At 38.8% G+C, this 22,067-nt stretch overlaps 1 protein-coding gene across 1 annotated transcript in view; it reads right to left on the bottom strand.

Moving 5' to 3' along the window:
- LOC126986540 (hemicentin-1-like) overlaps positions 1-22,067 on the bottom strand; it is a 202,535-nt gene that overhangs the window by 99,626 nt on the left and 80,842 nt on the right. Inside the window, exon 5 of the mRNA XM_050842807.1 lies at positions 13,683-13,886. Within this exon, the coding sequence (XP_050698764.1) occupies positions 13,683-13,886 (204 nt within the window). The remainder of the gene's footprint in view (positions 1-13,682; positions 13,887-22,067) is intronic.

The raw sequence follows: 22,067 nt of genomic DNA, 5'->3' as shown, positions 1-22,067 counted from the left end.
AGAGGAGGAGGAAGAAATGTTGGATGACGAAGAAGAGGACAAAACGCTGGAGGAAAAGGAGAAGAGAATGCAGGAGGAGGAAGGGAAGAGGAAAATCACATCAGGAGGAGGAAGAGGAAGAGGAGAACGAGAGAGAGGAAAAACAGAAGGATGATGAGTAAGATGATGAGGAACATAAAAGTGGGAGAGTAGAATGAAAGAAAGAACGAGGAGGAGAAGCAGGTATAAAAGCAGAAGTTGGAAGAGGAGAAAGAGTAAAATCAAGAGGAGAAAGAGGAAAAGCAAGCAGAGAAAGAGAAAAAGCAGGAGAAGAGAGAAAGGAAAGCAAGTATGAAAGCAGAAGTTAGAAGAGGAGAAAGAGAAAAAACAAGAGGAGAAAAACGAAAAGCAAGCAGAGAAAGAGAAAGAGGAAAGCAAAAGGAGGAGTAGGCGTAAAAGCAGCAAAATTTAACGAAGAAGGAAGAGGAGGAAGACTAAAAGCAAGAGAAGGGAGAGGAGAATGAGGGAAAGCAAGGGGAAGGAAGAGGAGTGAGAGGGACGGATGTGGCCCCGTGGAGTTATGACCGGACCACCCGACACAAACAAGCAATCCTGTCCCCTGGTGAGCGGGGCTGGAAACAGGGAAACACGGGGCAACATGTTCACTTCCATCCATGTATTACAGTATCTACAGACATGCCAATACCACCGCTATAGACACATATATAACTAATCATGAGTAATATAATGAGAAGAGAGACAAAAATAGCTGGAAAACGTGGGGCAACGTGTTCATTTTCCTCCATGTATTACAGTATCTACAGATATGTCAATACCACAACCATAGATACATATAGAACTATTCGGAAGTAAACTAATGTGAGATAACAACACAAGGGAAGAATCGAAAGTCCCAAACGAAATGAATTATACAAATATATGAGTCTTACTGCGCATTTTAATAGCGATAAAGGAAAAGAAGTGGATATCGGCAAGCTATTCAATATGTATAACTGGTAACAAACACTTGGTCCACGAAAGTAACATAGAGTATACCGAAGACTTTTAGGAAGACTTTCAGGTGTTAGGGGCCAGATAAACAGCGTTGGTGTTTTAAATCGTTCAGTCCCTTCTATAATCATTCCCAAAGCTCAAAAAGGAGATTCATCGCGTTATAATGGGCGTTTTTTTTCACATTCATTATACAGAAGTCTTCTCAGAATCTTTCCAGGCTAATAAACTTACCCAAGGAAACACCCCCGACTCTTACGAAAGCCATATTAGTAACACATCCGCTGCGATTGGCACGGATTTGGCTTTCAGTGGTAGCCCGGTAACATATACTCCCAGGTCTTTCTCTGCCTCTGTGGTGGATAGTGGAGTGTTTCCCATGTGGTATTGGTGTGCTGGATATCCTCTCCCATGGTGCATGACTACATTTTTCATCACTGAATTGTAGCAGCCACTTTTTGTTCCATTCCTGTAGCTTGGTGAGGTCTGACTGTAGGAAATCCGCAGTCAAGGGGTTAAATGTTGGTGTGTTAGTCCCGAAATGTTTGAAAATATGGACTCAAGTGGAGAGATAAAATTCAACCCTCTGGCGGGATAGTGTGAAACAAAGTAACATCATACATATAAAAAGGCTTTTGTTCTGCAACGTCGTAATAATGGTAATGGTGATGGTGATTGTGATGGTGATGATAATGGTGATGATGACAGCAATACGCCCTCCATTGAAGCGTTATTTTTATTACGAAAGGAATAATTACTCCTGACATGAGAGTCTGACATGGAAACTGACACTGGTTGAGTGAACATGTGTAATTCAGTTGAATATTAAAGTTGTTGAAATATATATTGACAAAAAGTGCATCAGTCCAATATGTGGGCAGAAAAACAGAGGAGATAATGGACACAGACAAGTAGTAATATAGATAGATAGATAATCATATGGATTTATAGAGTGGGAGACAAACGGACGAGACAGGAAGACAGACAAGCAGACAGGCATGGAGAGAGATAGACAGACAGGCAAAGTGACAGACAAATATAGACACAGAGAAGAACATCATACAAGACGAGTTTACAGACATACAGACAGATACACAGATACGGAGAAGAAAATTATATACAGACAGAAGTAGACGTTAACACAGACATGAACAAACCCTCACACATATAAAAAAATAACAGATATAGACAGAAACACAGGGAAAGATACGCCCTCCACCCCCCCCCAAGAAAAATACAATTGCATACACAGACAGATAAACCGATACCTATACAGTAAAACAGACAGGAAGACAGACAAATAGTGACCCAAGATAGACAGATACACATTGGTAAGGATGAAAGAAATGAAGGCAGGCAGACAAATGGAAGGAAACAAAAACAAGCAAATCAGGCATAAATCATGAAATACCGAGAAATTAGGAGAGGAGAGAGAGAGAGAGAGAGAGAGAGAGAGAGAGAGAGAGAGAGAGAGAGAGAGAGAGAGAGAGAGAGAGAGAGAGAGAGAGAGAGAGAGAGAGAGAGAGAGAGAGAGAGAGAGAGAGAGAGAGAGAGAGAGAGGAAAACCCGATGGAGCAAAGGAAAGAGAGAAGAAGGAAGAGGAGGAGAAGCGAAGGAGGAAGTGAAGGAGGAAGGGAAATATAAAGAGATGGAGGAAGAGGAAGAGAAAGAGGAAGAGGAAGAAGAGAGGAGAGAGAGACGGCGTTGGTCGAGATTAATGGTTCTTGGAAGAGAGGGATTTGGCGCGCGTTCCGAGAGGCCGCGGCTTTTCAGGGCGTGGACGAGAAGCTTGTGTGTGCGTGCGTGTCTATGTGTGTGCGTGTGTGTAGGTGTGTGTGAGTGCGTAGGTGTGTGTGTGGTGGGGCGTGGTGCAGCATGACATGGCGTGGTGGGGCGTGTGTGACATGACTCAGCGTGTATTGTGTTGCGTGTGTGTTGTGTGTAGGCGCCTGGCTCTTGTGTAACCTGAAGCGGGTCAAGGTTAGGGAGCGCGCGCGGGGGTCATATTGGGCTGCCCCCGCGCGAGGGTCGAGTGGTCGGCGGCTTAGAGCGTGCATGTGGGCGAGGTTTTTCTTTCCCTTTCCATACATTTCCCAAGCTCGCATCTCGTCCGCGTCCCGTACAGCTGAGTGTTGCCGACGTGCCGTTCATAAAGGTTGGAGAGAAGCTGGTGCTCGCCGCCTGCACAACACAGCACTTGTCAGCCTTCCCGCGGCCTTATCTATCTGTCTGAACGCGGCTTAAGTGGACAAGTGATATACGTGAGGCGGGTGAAGGGGCTGAGGAAAGGGACAATGATAGGGAAGGGGAAGATGATGTAGGGGTCTTTGCTCGACGCCTATGAAATAAAAATCTTCCGTGCGTAATTCCTGGGGATAAAGGAGTGAGGAATACACACACATTTGCATACATACATAACGCCATAGCATTGAAGTATATGAGTTAAGAACGCATACTTTCATACACTTTCCTACATACTTAAGTGTTAAAATATACACAACCAGACAGAGAGAGAAACAAAAAGGAAAGAAAGAATGAATGACAGAGACAGATGAACGGAGATATTTAAACCAGAGAAGAAAGGAATAGAGGAAAGGAGGAAGGGAGGATTGGAACAAGGATCCCAAAGAAGTAAAAAAATAAACAAACATATAAGGTAAGAATAGAGAAAATAAGTTCATTGCCCATCTAAACTACTACTGGGGCGAAATCTCTCCCACAGCTCAGTTTCTCAATATCTTCTAAATGTTTATCCTTTATCTTCCACCGCAATGGTAGAAAATGAAATCAATATTAACTCGTAACCTTACAGCTTCGGTACCACGTTCAATTTTCCTCTAATCTTGTTCTGGATCGAAATTTAAACTTGTACCGGACCAGAATCTCTCATACCTTCCTCTGCCTGTAATTTTAATTCTATCTTTCAGCGCCAGAGTAGATATTAGGTGGGGTTAGATTCACGGAAGCTTAGGTTCAAAGGAGCTGCCTTGTACAGGTCTACTGGCCTCTTGCAGACTTCTACGTTCTTATGTTCTTATGTTCTTAATCAAATCGAAGCTAACTCGTAACCTTCAGAGCTTGAGCATCACTTTCATATCCCTTCCAAACTGTTACCGGGCCCAAACCTCTTATACATCCCTCTCCATGTAATTTCTCCTTTATCTTCCAACGTTAGAGTAGAGAATGAAATTAATACCAACACAACATTCACAGGTTTGGTATCACTTAAATTCAGTTCTATACTTCTACTGGGGCGAAATCTGTCACACCTCCCTCTGCCTGCACCCTTTAAATCCCTCTACTTTATCGTCTACCTTCCTACTATTGGAGAAGATAAGAATAATGTTAAATAACTCCTAATAATCACAGCTTTGATATCACTTTCAAATCCTTTCTAAACTACTACTTCGTCATAATCTCCTCCAACTCACTCTGTCATTAGCTTTTAAATGTTTATTGTTCATCATTCTCGAGCTTCCCACGACCGGAGAGGATCAACTGTGAGGTCTGTGCGTGGGCTGGCCGAGCAGGGAAGAACAATGGCTCCAGGATCAGCGGTGAGCAGCAGGAGCCGTTAGAGACGATCAGAGCCATTAAGGGGGATGGAAGTAGAGAGGGAAGCAGGGCAAATGTTCTATATGCGCTAGAGAGAGAACGAGCGATAGATAGGAATATAGAGATAGGTACACAGATAGACAGTTACATAGATAGATAGTGATAGAGGAAGTGTGTGTGTGTGTGTGTGTGTGTGTGTGTGTGTGTGTGTGTGTGTGTGTGTGTGTGTGTGTGTGTGTGTGTGTGTGTGTGTGTGTGTGTGTGTAAGTCTATCTCTCCGTGCTTTCTCCCCGTATACCTCCACCCCCCCACCGCCAGCCTCAGGTGTTAGTGTTTTTGTCTGATTTCCTGCCTCGTGAAGCTTTTTCTCCTTGTGGCCTGGGACACGTGGCGGCGGTGGGTGTGGTGGTACGCATCGCTGTGCTGCCGTATTACACTAGAATATACATTTACTTAGAAGGCTAATAATATAGATATTTGCACCATTGTCCATAGAATTCTGTGTTTAAAAGAGTAACACGTTTTCTTTTTAATATCGTCACCCTCATCAAATAATCGCCTAAGTCATTTTCAGCGATTTCCAGGTTTTTGTCTACATCAAATTTTCATCATGTGACGCCCATTTCTGTATAGTTGCCTTCGTCATTCGGGGTTCGGGTGTTCTAGAATTGGTCTTTTAATTTCTGCCTAAATCTTAAGCCAAATGAGATGGTGACAGTTCTTTTCTGATTTCCTGTAAAGTAGAAAATAATGACTTTTTTTTTTTTACAGCAAAGGAGACAGTGCAAGGGCGTAAAAGAAAAAGAAAACAATAATGAAAAAAAAAAAAGCCCGCTACTTACTGCTCCTGAAACTTAGGCGCTTTGCTTACGAAGGTGACGATATGCTGATGAATATGTGAATTTGGCTGAAACACGAGGAGCATAGTAGTACAAACAATGCTTCAAGCCAAACAAACACGCCGTAATACATAAGGTTATAAGGAGACTACAGGAGACAACATTCCTCCCCATCCATCTATCTGTCTATCAATCAATCAATCAACCTATACATCTATCTAGCTATTTACCTATCTATTAAGCCTTCGTTCTGAATGTTCATCTTGTCAGTGTCAACTACATATTTGCTCACTTTGTTCCACGCATCCACCGCTATTCGTGAGCCAGTTCTTGCATATTTACTTGCTGAACCGAAATCCATCAAATTTATACCCGCTGCCGCAAGTTTCCGTAAGCCTATTATAAGTATTTTATCGCGTCAAACTTACCAATCCCCTCGGCTCATTTCGGAGATTCAATTATACAACGTCGCAACCAATGTCTTTCCAAGGATCCAAGATAATCTGTAACTTATAACAATAATAACAACAATACCACATATAACAATAATTATAAAAAAAGCACCAATACAGAGAAGCAGCCCCGGAACGAGATCAGAATAACAAGAAAAAAACAGCACACAAATCCGATTACAACACACGACAGCCATCAACAAGAGCAGGAACCGCCGCCCACCCGCCCGTCAGCAGGACCATCGCCAATACACGCCACACACACGAACAGGAGGAGGAACGGAGATTAATAGCGCAGAGGCGGACGGATGATCGGGCAGACGGGTTGGCTGGCGGGACGACCTGCAGCCTCTCCAAAACCCACAACAGCACCAGCACCCGGGTCTCATATTGCCCTCGTGAACCCGTGCTTTGGCTGACCCGCGCTGGCACCGGTAAACACGAGCCCCAAGACCAGGAATATATCACAAGGGAGAAGACTGTTCCGATGAGGGAAACAAGGGACCGACAAGGCGCTTAGAGGAGAGGGAGATGGTAAAAGAACAAAACAGCGATATGGAATGAAAGACGGGATGGAGAGGATTGTACCGATGTAGGAGACAAGAGACTGGTTTGGTGTGTAGAGGGAAGGGGAGAAGAGGAGAGAAAGAGAGGGAGTAACAACAAACCTTAAAGAGAGAGATCAAGGAGCGATATGAAGTGCAAGAAGAGAGGGAGAGAAATGTCTTGATGAGGGAGACAAAGGAAGGTCGTATGGCGTTTAGACGAACCGGTAGAAAATAAAGGAGAGGGATGAGGAAAATACCTTGGCACGGAGAGAACAAACAGCAATATGATAGGGAAGAAGAAAGGAAGAGGATGACGCCAGTGAGGAAGGCAATAGACGGTGGTATGGCAAGTAGTAGAAAGAGAGGAAGAGGAGGAGGTAGAGGGATGAAGAACAAGAACGTAACTTAACTTAGAGGAAAGAGGCAGTGAAATAAAGCGGAAGACGCCTCTTTAACACACCCACAGATAAACATACGGACAGACAAACAGATCTTGAAAGGCAGAGATAAACCTAGACAGACAGACAGACAGATGAACATAAAGAGAGACAGACAGAAGGACCTCGAAAGACAAAGAGACAGGCAAAATGAAGAAATGCAAACGTGAAAAAGAGAGGGGGAAAAACGAGACAAAGAATATAGCTTGCAACACACGCCTGCACCCACTCCATGACACAGGGCCAGTTTCACAGTTCCCCGTGATGGGTTAGTAAGCTCCCAAACCAATACCAGAGCCTTCGAAATTTCCTTGTATAGGCTCTGGTGTTTATGTTTAAGTTCACAAATTTGATGAAACTATACAGGAAAAGTCTTGCGTATTTAGCGTGGCATTGAAGACCTCACCATTTTGGATTGTATGGGATTCTAAAGTTTGGTTCGGGTTGTTACGAAGACACTGTGTTGGACTGTGAAACCGGCTCACACACGTACAGGGGAAAGCAGCCACCTTGAAAAACAACACAACACTCACCACCACCACCACCACCACCACCACAAGTGCAGGAGGGAGATACAGCACGGTAAACACCAACACACATAAGACACCAAAGCACTTTCAACACCATCATCACCACCACCAGGAGACAAGCGGGAACAGAAGAAACAACCACCACCACTATCAACATCGCTATCACCACCACCAGGAAACAAGAGGGAACAGAAGAAACAACCACCATCACTATCAACATCGCTATCACCACCACCAGGAAACAAGAGGGAACAGAAGACACAACCACCATCACTATCAACATCGCTATCACCACCACCAGGAAACAAGAGGGAACAGAAAACACCATCACCACCACTATCAACATCGCTATCACCACCACCAGGAAACAAGAGGGAACAGAAGAAACAACCACCACCACTATCAACATCGCTATCACCACACACCAGGAGTCAGTAAGCACCATAACGCCGTCACCATCACCACCATCGCACACAGACAGACAAGGTAAGGAAAGGAACAACCGCGAGGCATCAAGCAAGAGACACCATATCACCATCATCATCACCATACTTCCAAACGTACACAAAGAAGGACAGCACAAGGAATCAATATGCATCGTCACCGCCATCTTCATCACCGCGAACAGACAGACAGGGAAAGGAAGGCATCCGCGAGGCATCCGATACGAGACAGCATCACATCACCACCATATCACCATCAAGTTGCAGGTGCGCGGAAACATGCAAAGAAAAAGGAGACAGCAACAGACACCAGACAGCGGAGAGACAAGCGGGGAAATGAGGAGGAGGAGGAGGAGGAGGAGCAAAATTTGAAACCCCTGCCGCTGGATCCATGAAATAGTTGTTGGAAAAGAAAATCAAGAAAAGTTTGCGAGTCGAAGCAAGGCGAAGAGGAAACGAGTCTACCACCACCACCACCACCACCATCACGTCACCTGAGACACTCGATCACACCTACAAGCCAATCAGACTGATGGTAAAATGTCTGTCACCTTTTACATTGATGGACCGACACACACACACACACACACACACACACACTCAGTGACTATCAACACATATATCGTGGAAGACTATCGCTTCGAAATATATACATAAGGCTACAAGGATATTATAACTTGATATAATGGAGGCTTTATCACGAGGCAGCTAATGGAGAAGGAAGTGATGATACGAAGTTACGGGAAGATTGTTGAAATTAATGCATGCTATTAAAGTTACAGGAATATCTTAACAATACGAGATCGTTTAATTAAGCTGCAATCACTGGTTGTGTAATAGGGGAAGTGATTATAATTATGTTTGTTTCTTCTTCTTCTTCTTCTTCTTTTTTCTCTCCCTGTTTTTCTTTTTCCTTCTTCTTTTTCTTCTCCTTCTATTTCTTTTTTTTCCTTCAATGTCTTCTTTTTCTTCTTTTTTTCTTCTTCTTCCTCTCCCTCTTCTTCTTTTTTCTTCTTCTTTTTCTTCTCCTTCTATTTCTTTATTTTCCTTCTATGTCTTCTTCTTCTGCTTCCTTCTTCTTCTTTATTTTCTTCATCTTCCTCTTCTTTTTTCTTACTCTTTTTCCTTCTTCTTCTTCTTTTTCTTACTTTTTTTCTTTTTCTCCTCCTCCCCTTCTTCTATTTCTTCTTCTTTTTCTTCTTCTTCTTTTGACCTATATGGCTTTGTATCGTCTTGTAGCTCCTCCTCCTCTTGATCCTCTCTTCTTAATCTTCTTTTCTTTCTCTTCTTAATCTTCTTTTCGTGATTCAGATGCGTTACTCTTTGATTTTCCTTCCTAAAACGTACAATACCACTATAATTTCCATAGTATATTTCAATTATCGATTCACCACTCACTATTTTCCCTTCTTTTCCTTGATTCACTTAGGAACAAATGATTACTAACTATATAGTATGATTATTACGGAGAAAATAAAAAAATAAACGAGGTTACCCAAAACGAAAGACGATCAGCATTAAGTACGTAGCGGTTGAAGTGATTTGAGGAAGTTTTGGTTGTATAGAAAAACTGTTGAGTGTTGGGAAGATGGTTAATCACAGCTAAAACAACAACAAAGGCCGTCAAAAGATCATCACACAAAGGAGGTCATCGGAAGGTAGAGGGTCAATACGATACAGGGGTGTAGAAAGTAGTAGAAAGAGAGGTCATGATTGTCGGCGATTGTTTCTATACGATTATCAAAAAACAAAGGTCATCAAACAAAGAGGTCATCGCACGGCAGACTCAAGGAAGTGGTCATGACTGTCGGCGGCTATTATTATCATACGATTATCCGGAGACAGACGAGACGCGGGGAAGTGATCGTGATGTTGGGCGATAATTAGAAGATTATCACAAGACGGGGATGACAAATGAGGTGCCACGGGGCAGGCGGAGGACAGCATATAATTACGACGGGCGACAGAAAACGGTGATTCATTAGCGGACGTGACCTGAATTACTACGCTTCGTTGAGGGAATATTTTCGTAGCATTTCCTGAAGAGTTTCTATTAACGCCTCTCCCTCTTAACCCGTCCGCTGCGATTGGCACGGATTTGGCCTTCCCTGGTAGCCTGGTAACATATAATCCGAGGTCTTTCTCTGCCTCTGTGGTGGATAGTGGAGTGTTTCCTATGTGGTATTGGTGAGCTGGATATCCCCTCCCATGGTGCAGGACTCTACATTTTTCTTCATTGAATTGTAACAGCCACTTTTTGCTCCTTTCCAGAAGCTTGGTGATGTCTTCTTGTAGGAAATCCGCACTCAAGGGGTTAAAAGTGTATCGCGAACTGAGAATCTTCGTAAAAGCAATATTTACTTCCCAAGCATAAATCCACACACAAAAAAAAGGTTTATTTCTATATTAAGACAACGGCTTTCGTCATTATCATCATCATCAGATTTATAATTATTGTGAAGACTTTCTCCTTCTATTATGGTTTTAAAAATGCATCGCGGATTTCGATTTTTCGTAAAAGCAATATTTCCTTCCCAAATCATAATTTTAAAATAATACAAAGGTTTCTTTCTCTTTTAAGATAACGTTATTAGAAAGTTATAAAACTACAATTTTATAAACTTGCCAATACCTTCCTAAACAAAGCTATAAATGAATCCCCCAATCGGTAATCACAGCTTTTATAAAAAAATATATATACGAATTCATATTCCACATTACGATAATATTTTTCATTACATTAAAAAACATAACATTTATTAAGCCTTTCATCGATTAGGATTAAGATTTTCAAAGCAAGCATTCACAGCGAACAGTGTTGTTTTGCTACACTTCAAAACACGCAGCATTTAGGAAGCTTCTACCTATAAAAATGACGGTCACACAGAATAAAGAATACAAGTTTGCTCCCAGAACAGTACGGGCTGACTCTCTCCCTGTGACATGGCGGGAAAGAGAGGGAGTTTTCCATCACGGTTTACATTTGAAAACACAACACTCACAAGGCTGCTCTCTCTATAAAGATAACACTTGCAAAAGGAAAGAAAGAGCAGAGTTATTTAAAGTGCACCACGAATTTTGCCTCGCCCTGCCGGTGATGCGCGTGGAAAGAAGGAGTTTTTCGTCGAGGTTTACACTGGAAAACACAACCTCCGCATGGCTTCTCGCTCCATAAAGATTACGCTTCTATAAGAGAGAGCAGGTATATATGTACAGCACGGCTTCCCTCGTCCCCTCGCTCCCTTGGTGGCCCGCCGGAAAGAAAGGGAGTTTTTCACCGAGTTTTGCTTTTCATCTTCCCTCGCGAGTCTGTCAATAAAAGTCTTCTGTGCAAACAAAAGCCGTGCCCAGGAGCTGAATAGTCACATGTCTTTCTAATTTAGTTTTTGTCATTTTTTAGTATTTTTTTCTGCTTTTTTCATCTTTTTTTGTTTTGTTTCGTTGCTATTGTTTTTTTTGTGTGTGTGCTACTGGGATTTCATTAAGTAACTGTGTTTTTTTCTTTGCTTCCCTTTACTTTTCCTTCGACCATATTTTTGTAATTATGTCTCTTCTCTTTTTTTTTATTTGCTTCTCTTTTAACCTTCCATATTTCCTCTATGTTCTACTTTTACCATTTTTATTTTACTTTTCAATCCAATCTTTCCGTCTGTACCTTTGGAGTTAAATCTGTCTTATCTGTCTGTCTGTTTACTTCCCTGTTAATTTAATTTCCTGTCCGCCTGTCTGTCTGTCTTCTTTTCTACCTCTCTTTTCTATATGTCTGCCTATCTGTCTCTGTTTATCAAGTGGCCTATACCTACTTTTCTGTTTACTTGCATTTGTCTATCTCTGTCCGTTTCCATTTGTCCGCCTGTTTATTTGTCTGTCTGTTTGTTACCTCTCTCCTTACCTGCAACTGTCTATCTCACTCTGTCTCTGTTATTCTGCTTGTCTATCTATCTGCGTCTATCTATCGTTTTGTTTACTTCCACCTGTCTCTCTCTCTCTCTCTGTCAGCCTCCCTTTGTCCTCCTGTTTGTCTGTTTCATCCCACTCGTCAACGTCAACAGGAAGGTCAACAGCCAAGGAGCGCCGGGTCACGTTCAACAAAGGCGACTCCGAGTACTCATTCAGCGTTTTCTTTTATACTATTTTTTTAAGCATTTCGCCACTTTTCTTCTTTTTGCTCCTCTTTCTTTCCCCGCAGACGCCAGGGAGCAGATTGGATGCGTGCTTGCCTGACACTTTTTCTACCGCTGCAGTTGGCAATTCTATTCTCGCTTCCTCTACTCCTCAGGGAATAGAATCACGAGAAAACACAGCGCACAGAAATCTACGTGCTACGCCCCCAATTTGCGAGGTCAACAGTGATTTAGTTCCTAGAGACGAGGTGAACAGTTATGCGTGATACAGGAGCTTAACTGAATATTGGCTTCCTTAATATTAAAAGTCTGCAAAACTTACGTGCTGTGGTCCAGTTTGCGAGGTCAACAGTGATTTAGTTCCTGAGGTCGAGGTGTACAGTTATGCATTATCGGGGAGCTTAACCGTATATTACTATGATTGAATGGCTATAAAATCAACTTAGTGAGGTCCAATTTGCGAGGTCAGCAGTGAGAGACGAGGAGTAGTTATGCATTATCAGGGAGCTTAACCGTATATTACTTTGAATGTCTATAAAATCAATGTAGTGAGGTTCAATTTGCGAGTTCAACGGTGATTTAGATCTTAAAGTCAACTTGTACAGTTATGCGTGATGTGGGAGCTCAACCGAATATTACTTCTTTATGTTTGAATGTCTATAAAACCAACGTAGTGAGGTTCCAGAGACAAGGTGGACAGTTATGCGTGATGTGGGAGCTTTAACTGAATATTACTTCCTTAAGATTGAATGTCCATAAAACCGCAGGAAGATACGGGCCATAAATATCTGCATAGGTTGGTTTATTTTGAGAGGTCGACCCTCGCTTCATAGCCAGTCACCCTTAAGAGAAAGACATACGGCAAGGAGCGCAAAGAGAAGTAAGGTTAATATTACTTGTATCATAGTGAAGCATAATATATTTGATGGTGTAGGTTAATTTTTGGTACAGTTTATATTTTGGTGTGGTTAGAATATGATTACTCTCTCTCTCTCTCTCTCTCTCTCTCTCTCTCTCTCTCTCTCTCTCTCTCTCTCTCTCTCTCTCTCTCTCTCTCTCTCTCTCTCTCTCTCTCTCTCTCTCTCTCCTTGTTAGAGTCCTCTATCCACTTAAAATTTCAATTAAGTCACCACGCACCTACGTCTTTCAAGAGAATGCAAATTTAGACGTTTAAGCCTATCGCCTATCTCTGCCGGCCACGCTCTCAGACTGCCAGCCAATCAGCCAGCCGGTTCAACTAATCTATTTGTATGTCAGCCAGCCTATCACCCAACCAGTCACCCAGTTACACAGCCAGTCACCCATACAACTATCAAGGTCGCCAGTCACCCATACAGCAACCGACTCAACCAGCCCGTCAGTTAAAACATTAGCCATTCAACCAATCAGCCTGCCCGCCATCAGCCATTGTATTCAGCGAAGCAGCCCTTGATTAAGCCGTCAACCGATTAGTTAGTCCACCACTGAGCCAACCAGACAGCCAATCAAACAGCCGTAAGGTAAACTAGCGAGGCGGTCAACATATCAACCAGCCACCACCTTGCCGAGTTACCCAATCAGTCAGTCAGTCGCTAAGGAATCATTCAGCCACACAGCCAATCAGTCATCCAATTAGCTAATAAATCAGTCAGCTAGCCAATCAGTCGCTTAGGTAGTCAACAAGTTACCCATTCCTCCAGTCGTCTAGTCACCTCTTCCAATCAATCAGTCAATCATTTAGTCAACAAGTCATCCAATCTTCCAGTCATCCACTCAGGTACTCACAGTTCATGTCGAGGGTGACGGATGAGCGGAGTGGCAGCGTCAGGTTGGAGTTGGCTGCTTGACACGTGATGACCCGGTGCAGGTGCTGGCGGGTCAGGTCAGGCAGGGTCAGGGAGTTCCAGATGACCTGACCTCGTGTTTCCTCGGTCAGGTCGTCCAGTAGTGATCCCTCGTGCCACCAGGTCACGCGCGGGGGAGGACGACCTGGGGGTAAAGAGTGGGAGGATGGTAAGGAAAGAGCAAGGGAGGGAGGGAGATGAGATGGGGAGAGGGAGAGAATGGAGAAAGTGGGAGGAACAAGGGGTAGGAAAGAGTAAAAAGAGTAGTTGTAGAGGAAAAGAAAGGGAAGAAGGGGAGGAAGATGGATGAAGGACACGAGAGATTGGAGGATGATGGAAGGGAGTGTGTGAGGAAAGGATGAGTGAAGGAGAGGGGGAGTGAAGGAGAGAGGGAGAAAGGAAGGATAGGAGAGAGGAATGGAGGAAGTAATGAAGGAAGAGAGGAATGGAGAACAGAAGGGAAAGAGCAATGGAGGAAGGAAACGATAAGGAGGGAAGAGAGGAAAAGAGGAAGAGTGATGAAGAGAAGGTAGGAAAAAGGAAAAAAAATAGTGACAAAAGGGCGAAAAAAGGACAAAGAAAGGGAGAGCTCAAGAACGGGTAGGGAAAAGGGTAAGAAATAGAGGGAGAAAGGAAGAGAGGAAGGAAGGAAATGAGAGGGAAATGAAGGGAACAAGGGAGGGAAAGGAAGGAAGGAAGAAAGCTCTTTTAAACTTTAATACTTCGTAGTTAATTTTCTTTCAGAAGGCTCTTAGTTACAAGACGCGGCGGGGCTAATGATGATGATGATGGTAATGATGATGAGGGGGAGGAAGAGGAAGGAAGAAGGAAGAGGAAGAGGGAAGGAGATTAAAGAGAAACAGCGTAAGGAGGAGAATTATTAAAACGAGAAGGATGACGAATTAGGAGGAGGAGAAGGAGGGAAAAATGGAAGAAAAATGCTAAGGGGACGAGAAGAGGAAAGATGAAGGAGATAAGGAAGAGGATGCTGAAGAAATAATGAAAAAGAAACAGGAAGAGAAGGAGGAAGAGGAGGAGGAGGAGCAGGATACGAGGAGAGTTAGGAATAAAAGAGAATAAATTAGGAAAGTGATTGGAAGAGGAAATAATGAAAGAGGAGGAGGAGGCTAAAAAAAAAGGAAGAGAAGGAGGAGGAGGAGGAAGAAGACGAGGAGAAGGAAGATTCAAAAAAGAAAATATAAAACAAAATAAACAACAGGAGAAGAAAGGAGACGAAGATAAGGAGAAACAGATTGACAAAGGAAAAGAAAGAGGAGGAGGAGGAGGAGGAGGAGGAGGAGGAGACACAATGAATGATGGCTATTACCGGTTCATGATATCATTACCTGAACACATTTACTTAATCCTCATCGAAACAATTAATTAACTCTACGGTCCCAGCCTGCCGCGTTCCGTTTAGTCTCATAACAAAGGCGGCGAAGGAGACGGAGATGGTGTGGACAGGAGACAGTGAGGTTATAGTGTCACTTAAACCTTTGCTGCTGTTGCTGGTTATTGCATTTTAGTTATACGATAAGAAACATGACTCTTCGTTTCAGATTTTGACACAGCTGTTTTTAAAGAGACGCTTGGTTTAAATCGTTACTGAAACTCTTGCTGGTACCAATTGTGTTTCACCTCAAGAAGAAGATAAGGACAACTACACTGTGGTAAATTAAAAAATAACAAACAATATTCCTCGTTTTAGAATTTGACGGAGCTGGTTTTAATGAGGCTCTTGGTTAAAATTGCCACTGAAACTCCTTGCTGTTATTAATCTTGTTTCAACCCAATAAGTACAGAATAACAATTACTGAATGAGAATGGAAAGGAAGGTGAAGAACTAGATTGTATTTATAAACTCTGGCCAAAATGCGACAAGGCTGCTAAGGAGAGGTTGGCGAGTATTTTGAGAGGGTTAAAGACGAGTAAATAGTTTTTCTCTTTAAGCAGAGGAAGCAGCTCAAGGGCAAAAAACAGGAAACAATAATAAAAAAAAGCCCGCTAAGAAAGAAAAGCCCACTAAAGGGTGGCAATATGTAGTGGAGTAGGAGTCACAATCACTACTACCACAAACACGAACATCACTACCACTACCACCACCACCACGATAAGAAAGAAAAATAGCCATACTTAAAGAATTAAAGAAGAAGGAGCAGTTGCTATGGTTTGCCTATCGAAAATCCCGGTGATGAACTAAAGGGAAAACAATAGAATATAAAGGGGGGGGGGGGATATGGCAAGGAAAAAGAAGTAAAAATATATAGCAATAATACGCATAATACTCATCACTATCATCACCACCATCACCACAACCACCACCACCACCACCCCATCACCACCACCACCACCCATAACCTTCACCACTATCACCACCGCCACCACCACCACCACTGCCATCCTTTAACAAAATCTCCCTCTACCGCCATTCCTTTCCCCTTTCACAATTTATCTACACACACACACCTAACTGATGCACGGCCCTGGAATATTACCTCTTCAAACATTCATGCAGTTAAGTGGCCCTTTGCATTTTTACTTGAATGTATATGAGGATGAATTATTTCCCCCTGGTTCAATATTTTCCCGCCCCTTTCCCCCCTCGCTTTTTTCTGTGCGTAATTCGATAAAACTAATTTCTTTAAGCTGGCCGAGTAGGGGGGATTGTGTTACTGGCGTGGTGGTGGTGGTGGTTTAAGTGTTGGGATGCCAGAACAGCAGACTCATTCATACTTTCATATAAACCTCATTCTCTTTTCACTATACCCAACCTCACATTTCCTCATACCAAAACCTCAGATCATTTCAAACCCTCATTTTACCATCCTCCTTTTTTTTCGTTTATGTTCTACCTAACACTTCCTCATGCCAAGATCTCTGTGCCTCTCATACCTTCATATTCACTCTTATTTTCTTTTCTTGCAACCTACATTTCACTCTCTCATAGCAACACCTTTTACCTCATTCATACCCTCACTCTCCTATCTGCCTACTTCCTTCCCACTTGCTTTCCTTTCTCCATCCCTCAAACTTCTTACAATCTTACCTCCCTTTCTTCCTTCCTCTCCAATATTACACTCGATCAAACACTTACACTCCTCCATAATTTCATATTCACCTCCCTTCGTCTCCTCTAACATCCAAAAGCAGATCCTGCACATACTCACATTCACCCTATCCCCTTGTCTCACCTCACAATCAAAGACACACACCCCGACCAACACCTAATATTGGTTGTCACTACTACAACTACTACTGCCACTATTTATTTCATTACTCACTATCATTCATTCATTCTACAGCAAATAATTCAGCTACTAATACCCCAGCTGCTATCACTGCAGCTGCTAATACTAATAACACTATTATTGCTATATAACTAATCTATTTTTCTTTCTCTATATTTTCTAGTTATTTCTTTTCATTAACTTCTATGCCTGTCTTTTTTGGTACTTTTCTTATTCCAATTTATAACTAACTAATCTATTTTTCTTTCCCTATATTTCCTAGTTATTTCTTTTCATTAACTTCTATGATTGTCTTTTTTAGTGTTTTTCTTATTTCAATTTATAAGTAACTAATTTATTCTTCATTCCATATTTTCGAGGTATTTCTTTTATTAACTTCTATGCCTCTCTTTTTTAGTGCTTTTCTTATTCCAATTTATAACTAACTTATCTATTCTTCTTTCCTTATTTTTCTAGTTATTTCTTTTTATTAACTTCTATGCTCGTCTTTTTTGGTACTTTTCTTATTCGAATCTATAACTAACTAATCTATTTTTCTTTCCTTATATTTTTCTAGTTATTTCTTTTTATTAACTTCTATGCTTATCTTTTGGGTGCTTCTCTTATTCCAATCTATAACTAACTAATCTATTCTTTCCTTATTTTTTCAGATATTTCTTTTTATTAATTCGTATGCTCGTCTTTTGGGTACTTTTCTTATTCCAATCAATAACTAACTAATCTATTATTTTCATATATTTTCTAGTTATTTCTTTTCATTAATTTCTATACTCGTCTTTTTGTGTTCTTTTCTTATTCCAGTTTATAATTAATCTATTCCTTGTTCCTGATATTTTCTAGCTATTTCTTTTTATTAACTTGTATGCCTGTCTTTTTTGGTGCTTTTCTTATTCCAATTTATAACTAACTAATCTATTCTTCTTTCCATATTTTTCTATTTACTTCTTTTCATTAACTTCTATGCTCGTTTTTTAGTACTTTCCGTATTTCAATCTATAACTAACTAATCTATTCTTTGTTCCTTATTTTTCCAGTTATTTCTGCCTGTCTTTTTTGGTGCTTTTCTTATTCCAATTTATAACTAAGTAATTTATTCTTCTTTCCATATTTCTATGCTCGTCGTTTTGGTACTTTTCTTTATTCCAGTCTATAACTAACTAATCTATTCTTCGTTCCTTATTTTTCTAGTTATTTCTTTTATTAACCTCTGTGCTCGTCTTTTTAGTGCTCTTCTTATTCCAATCAATAACTAATTCATCTATTCTTTCCTTATTTTTTCTAGTTATTTCTTTTCATTAACTTTTATGCTCGTCTACTTGGGTTCTTTTCTTATTCCAATTTATAAGTAATTAATCTATTCCTCTTTCCTTATATTTTCTAGCTATTTCTTTTTATTAACTTGTACGCTTATTTTTTTTTGGTGCTTTTCTTATTCCAATTTATAACTAACTAATCTATTCTTTTTTCCATATTTTTCTATATACTTCTTTTCATTAACTTCTATGCTCGTCTTTTTAGTACCTTCCTTATTCCAATCTATAACTAAGTAATCTATCCTGCGTTCCTTTTATTTTCTAGTGATTTATTTTATTAACTTGTATGCTCGTCTTTTTGGTGTTTTTCTTATTGCAATCTATAACTAACTAATCTATTCTTCGTTCTTTATATTTTTTAGTTATTTCTTTTCATTAACCCCTATGCTTGTCTTTTTGGTTCTTTTCTTATTCCAATCTATAACTAACTAATCTATTCTTTCCTTACTTTTCCAGGTATTTCTTTTCATTAACTTCTACGCTCGTCTTTTTGGTACTTTTCTTATTTCAATCTATTACTAACTAATCTATCCTTTTTTCCTTATATTTTTCTAGTTATTTCTTTTTATTACATTCTATGCTTGTCTTTTTGGTGCTTTTCTTATTCCAATCTATAACTAACTAATATATTCTTCGTTCCTTATTTTTCTAGTTATTTCTTTTTATTAACTTCTATGCTCGTCTTTTTGGTGCTGTTCTTATTCCAATCTATAAAAAAAAAATTCCCTATTGTTTTAGGTATTTCTTTCAATAACTTCTATGCTCGTCTTTTTGGTACTTTTCTTATTCCAATCTATAACTAACTAATCTATTCTTTGTTCCTTATTTTTCTAGTTATTTCTTTTATTAACCCCTGTGCTCGTCTTTTTAGTTCTTTTCTTATTCCAATTTATAACTAACTAATTTTTTATAAGTTCCTAATATTTTCTAGTTATTTTTTTTAGTGCTTTTCTTATTCCAGTCTAAAACTAACTAATCTATTTTTCTTTCCTTATATTTTATAGTTATTTCGTTTTATTAACTTGTCAGCTCATCTTTTTGGTACTTTTCTTATTCCAATTTTTAAATAACTAATCTATTATTTCCTTGTTTCTCCAGTTATTTCTTTTTATTAACCTGTATGCTTGTCTTTTTGGTGCTTTTCTTATTCCAATTTATAACTAACTAAACTATTCTTTCCTTATTTTTCCAGGTATTTCTTTTCATTATTTCTGTGCTCGTCTTTTTGGTGCTTTTCTTATTCCAATTTATAACTAACTCATCTATTCTTCCCTTATTTTTCCGGGTATTTCTTTTCATTAACTTCTATTCATGTCTTTTTGGTACTTTTCTTATTCCAATTTATAACTAAGTAATCTATTCTTTGTTCCTTATATTTTCTAGTCATTTCTTTTTATTAACTTGTATGCCTGTCTTTTGGTACTGTTCTTATTGCAATCTATAACTAACTAATCTATTCTTCGTTCCTTATATTTTCCAGGTATTTCTTTTTATTAACTTGTATTGTTGTCTTTTTTGTGCTTTTCCTATTCCAATCTATAACGAACTAATCTATTTTGCGTTCCTTATTTTTCTAGTTTTTTTATTAACTTCTATGCCTATCTTTTTTAGTGTTTTTCTTATTCCAATTCATATCTAACTAATCAATTTTTCTTTCCTTATATTTTCTAGTTATTTCTTTTAATTAAATTCTATGCTTGTCTTTTTTGGTGCTTTTCTTATTCCAATTTATAAGTTACTAATCTATTCTTCTTTCCATATTTTTTTATTTACTTTTTTTATTAACTTGTATGCTCATCTTTTTGGTACTTTTCTTTATTTCAATCTATAACTAACTAATCTATTCTTCGTTCCTTATTTTTCTCGTTATTTCTTTTCATTAACTTGTATGCTTGTCTTTTTTGGTGCTTTTCTCATTCAATTTATAACTAATCTATTCGTCTTTCTATATTTTTCTATTTACTTCTTTTCATTTACTACTATGGTCGTCTTTTTAGTTCTTTTTTTTATTCCAATCTATAACTAACTAATCTATTCTTCGTTCCTTATTTTTATAGTTATTTCTTTTCATTAACTTCTATGCTCGTCTTTTTGGTGCTTTTCTTATTACAGTTTATAACTAACTAATCTATTTTTCTTTCCTTATATTTTCTAGTCATTTCTTTTTATTAATTTGTATGCTTGTCTTTTTGGTGCTTTTTCTTATTCCAATCTATAAATAACTAATCTATTTTTTCCTTATATTTTCTAGTTATTTCTTTTCATTAACTTCTATGCTTATTTTTTTGGTTCTTTTCTTATTCCAATTTATAACTAACTAATCTATTTTTCATTCTTATATATTCTAGTTATTTCTTTTCATTAACTTCTATGCCTGTCTTTTTGGTACTTTTCTTATTCCAATCTATAACTAACTAATCTATTTCTCTTTCCTTATATTTTCTAGTTATGTCTTTTCATTAACGTCTAAGCTTGTCTTTTTTTTTCTTATTCCAATCTATAACTAACTAATCTATCCTTCGTTCCTTATATTTTCTAGTTATGTCTTTTCATTAACGTCTAAGCTTGTCTTTTTTTTCTTATTCCAATCTATAACTAACTAATCTATCCTTCGTTCCTTATTTTTCTAGTTATTTCTTTTCATTAATTTGTATGCTTGTCTTTTTTAGTGCTTTTCTTATTCCAATTTATAAGTAACTAATCTATTCTTCGTTCCTTATTTTCGAGATATTTCTTTTATTAACTTTTATGCTTGTCTTTTTTGGTACTTTTCTTATTCCAATCTATAACTAACTAATCTATTTCTCTTTCCTTATATTTTTCTAGTAATTCATTTTATTAACTTCTATGCTTGTTTTTTTTGGTGCTGTTTTTATTCCAATCTATAACTAACTAATCTATTTTTCGTTCCTTATATTTTCTAGTCATTTTTTTTATTAACTTGTATGCCTGTCTTTTTGGTGCTGTTTTTATTGCAATCTATAAATAACTAATCTATTCTTCGTTCCTTATTTTTCTATTTATTTCTTTTCACCAACTTATATGCTTGTCTTTATTGGTGCTTTTTCTTATTCCTTTTTAAAAATAACTAATCTATTCTTTCCTTATTTTTCCGGATATTTCTTTTTATTAATTCGTATGCTCGTCTTTTGGGTACTTTTCTTATTCCAATCAATAACTAACTAATCTATTTTTCTTTCTTTATATATTCCAGTTATTTCTTTTCATTAATTTGTATGTTTTTTTTATAACTAACTAATCTATTCTTCGTTCTTTATTTTCCAAGTATTTCTTTTATTAACTTCTATGCTTGTTTTCTATAGTGCTTTTCTTTTTCCAATTGATAACTAACTAATCTGTTTTTCATTCTTTATATTTTTCTAGTTATTTCTTTTCATTAACTTCTACGCTCGTCTTTTTGGCACTTTTCTTATTCCAATTTATAACTAACTAATCTATTTTTCCTTATTTTTCTAGTTATTTCTTTTCATTAACTTCTACGCTCGTCTTTTTGGCACTTTTCTTATTCCAATTTATAACTAACTAATCTATTCCTCGTTCCTTATATTTTCTAGCTATTTCTTTTTATTAACTTGTATGCTTGTCTTTTTTGGTGCTTTTATTTTATTCCGAATCATAACTAACTAATTTATTCTTCTTTCCATATTTTTCTATTTACTTCTTTTCATTAACTTATATGCTCGTTTTTTTAGTACTTTCCTTATTCCAATCTATAACTAACTAATCTATCCTTCGTTCCTCATA

This window comes from Eriocheir sinensis, chromosome 62, assembly GCF_024679095.1.
Source record: "Eriocheir sinensis breed Jianghai 21 chromosome 62, ASM2467909v1, whole genome shotgun sequence".
NCBI lineage: Eukaryota > Metazoa > Arthropoda > Malacostraca > Decapoda > Varunidae > Eriocheir > Eriocheir sinensis.
Note: the sequence above shows the minus strand (reverse complement) of the source record. Positions and strands in the feature narration are given on the sequence as shown.